This window comes from Engraulis encrasicolus, chromosome 16 (genome assembly GCF_034702125.1).
Source record: "Engraulis encrasicolus isolate BLACKSEA-1 chromosome 16, IST_EnEncr_1.0, whole genome shotgun sequence".
Classification (NCBI taxonomy): Eukaryota; Metazoa; Chordata; class Actinopteri; order Clupeiformes; family Engraulidae; genus Engraulis; species Engraulis encrasicolus.
Genome location: NC_085872.1, coordinates 29678134 through 29680633, shown reverse-complemented (window position 1 = coordinate 29680633; position 2500 = coordinate 29678134). Strand labels below are relative to the sequence as shown.

The following is a 2500-nucleotide window of genomic DNA, read 5'->3' as shown; positions in this document are numbered from 1 at the left end:
AGGCCTTTAGACTCCAGACACAACAGAGAACAGTGTTGCCATGTTCCTCAACGCCAAATGGTAAGTTTGTAATTACGGCCAGTAACCCAGACAGTAGTACAGCTTGCGGTCCGTCCTCCGTCTCCCTTCCCTGGCTGTGATATGATTAAAACGGTGAGTCATTCACATCAGTGGCGAAAAAAGAGAAAGAGCGAGCGAGCGAGCGAGCGAGCGAGAGAGAGAGAGAGAGTCGTTCAGCAGCTCCACAGAGGATCCTCCTGTAATGGGCAGCGTGTGAGGCGGGATCATGTGGAAGACCATGTGGGTCATCCCGCTGCCCCAAAAGGCCTTTTGTTGGAGGCCGAGTGTAGAGTGCCAGACACAATGCCGTAACTCTGCCCGTACGGGGGTGTTGACCCAAAAAAAATGAGAGGAGGGGAAGATAAAAAAAAAAAAAAACAGCCCTGCCAGTCACCCACCCGTATATTGTTTAGATGCATGCTTCTGTCAACAGTAATTTCAAGTGACAGACCACTGTATGTTGTGCTGTTCTGCTATTTGGATGGGTGTGTGTGTGTGTGTGTGCGCACGCGCGCGCAAGTGAGCTGATCTGCTACTTGGATGTGTGTGTGCATGTGTGTGTGTGCGTGCGTGTGCGTGTGCGAGTGTGTGTGTGTGTGTGTGCATGTGTGTGTGTGTGTGTGTCATTGATTGAGGGGAGAAAAGCAGTACAGCAAGAGGTACCGGTACTCACATCTGTTCAAGAAGTTGTCGATGCTCTTGTTCTTCCTCAAGGCAGGAAAGTCAAGGTCGTAAACCAGCGCATCCAGGCCATCCTGAGAAATAGGAGGAGGAGGAGGAGAGGGAGGAGGAAGAGTGTGATTAGTTGCCACATCCATACAGCTGCTATCATTAGCGATGCACAAACATGACGTCAACAGCAGAACTCGCCGCTTTGGCAACACTCAGAGAAGCCTATCTGTGGCTCTTATGTGATACACATAACAAGGGCACTTAAGGAGACTAACTGCAGGCTACAATGAATGAGGTGCCATAAACTCAAAAATAAATAATGACGATAAAACAATGGAACAGACTGAACTGGTGAGATTAAGCAAGACAGCGTTTCTTGTGATTGTTTGACATCACCACACCATTGAGAGCACATCCTCAGATGCCACACTTCAGCCTGAACGCTGCAGTATTTTGGGGTATTTCTAAATGAATCTGGAATCACATGGTGCTTCCTCAATATTGGCCATGAGCAAAACAAGACCATTAACTGCCTGCACAGAGCCAAGTCATTGAGGATAAACATCATAACAGAACAGCACATCAAGATCAGAAAGGCAATTACGATGACAAAAACAGCCACAAACAGTCCAAAAAAACGTGAGACATTAGAGGGATGTTTGAAATAGATTTCCCAATACTTAGTGAATATGATGTTGACTGGATAAGTAGCCTATGACTCACTTTCTGTAGAACAATATCAAGTCTTTGCTTTGTCTCGTCTTTGCTTCCACGATTGGTTAAACAGTCATGACTAACAGAGAAATATGAATGTCTTTTAAGACCTTATCATATGAGACAATATCTTATCATATCCTGGTGAAAACATGCAGTGATAAAGCCCTGATATCAATGACAAGTCTAGGTTTTATTTAAGATAAAAATCGCTCTGCAGTGTCAGACAATATTGTTTCAAAGCAAGAATGTTAACTTTGTAACTGAAAATCTGTGTCTAACACTGATGATCTGATAAAGGTATTTCTGCAGTGATTCACATAACAACAGGAAAATAGGCTGGAATCCTTGTTAAAAAAAACAAACAAAACAAAAAAACTAAACTACCTAACTCTGATTAACATCTTCAACGAAAAGAGCTAAATCCAACTGCTGTTTTAAGGCAGCAGTTGTCAGTGGAAACACAGCAGCAACTGAGACGATATGAAGGGGAATCATGCATGGAATTGGAGCAGGTGGTGGTGGCTGGAGGAGGGTGGGGTTGATGAGAGTAGAGGGGGGAGGCCTACTTTCGTCCAGGCGGATTAGGACAAGTGCTAAACTGTTCCCTCCAGTTTTATTTCTCCATGTGCTGCTGTCCTGTCATCACTTTGTCTGTCTCAGGGTTAGCAAAATACGCCAATTCATAGTTACTTGCATTTGTTGTAATGTCTTGCACTTTATTAGTGACCTGCAATGAGATTTCAGCTAAGTAATGTTGATGTTCATGATGCAGGCAGAATGTTGGATTTTTTTTTTTAAATCACACGAAATGTATGCCTTCATTCTTGCTCTTTGTTGACTTTCATTGGACATCTCTGTAATTATGTTGTGAAATGTTGTAGATGACTGTTCAGAAACAATCTGCATCGTATAACTAGGCTATTTAACGGTAACTGCTTACGAAAGTGGCACCACCTCTCACTGTGAAAAGAGAAGTCCGCGACACTGCTTGTCTATTTATGATTTAATCGAGCAACGTTTCGACCTTCAGGTCTTCATCAGGCAAAGACTT

At 43.6% G+C, this 2500-nt stretch overlaps 1 protein-coding gene across 3 annotated transcripts in view; it reads right to left on the bottom strand.

The window, feature by feature from the left end:
• Nucleotides 1–2500, bottom strand: part of rock1 (Rho-associated, coiled-coil containing protein kinase 1) — a 61291-nt gene that overhangs the window by 42900 nt on the left and 15891 nt on the right. For all 3 annotated transcript variants that reach the window (XM_063219330.1, XM_063219328.1, XM_063219329.1), the window contains one exon: nucleotides 734–815. In XM_063219330.1, the coding sequence (XP_063075400.1) occupies nucleotides 734–815 (82 nt within the window). The remainder of the gene's footprint in view (nucleotides 1–733; nucleotides 816–2500) is intronic.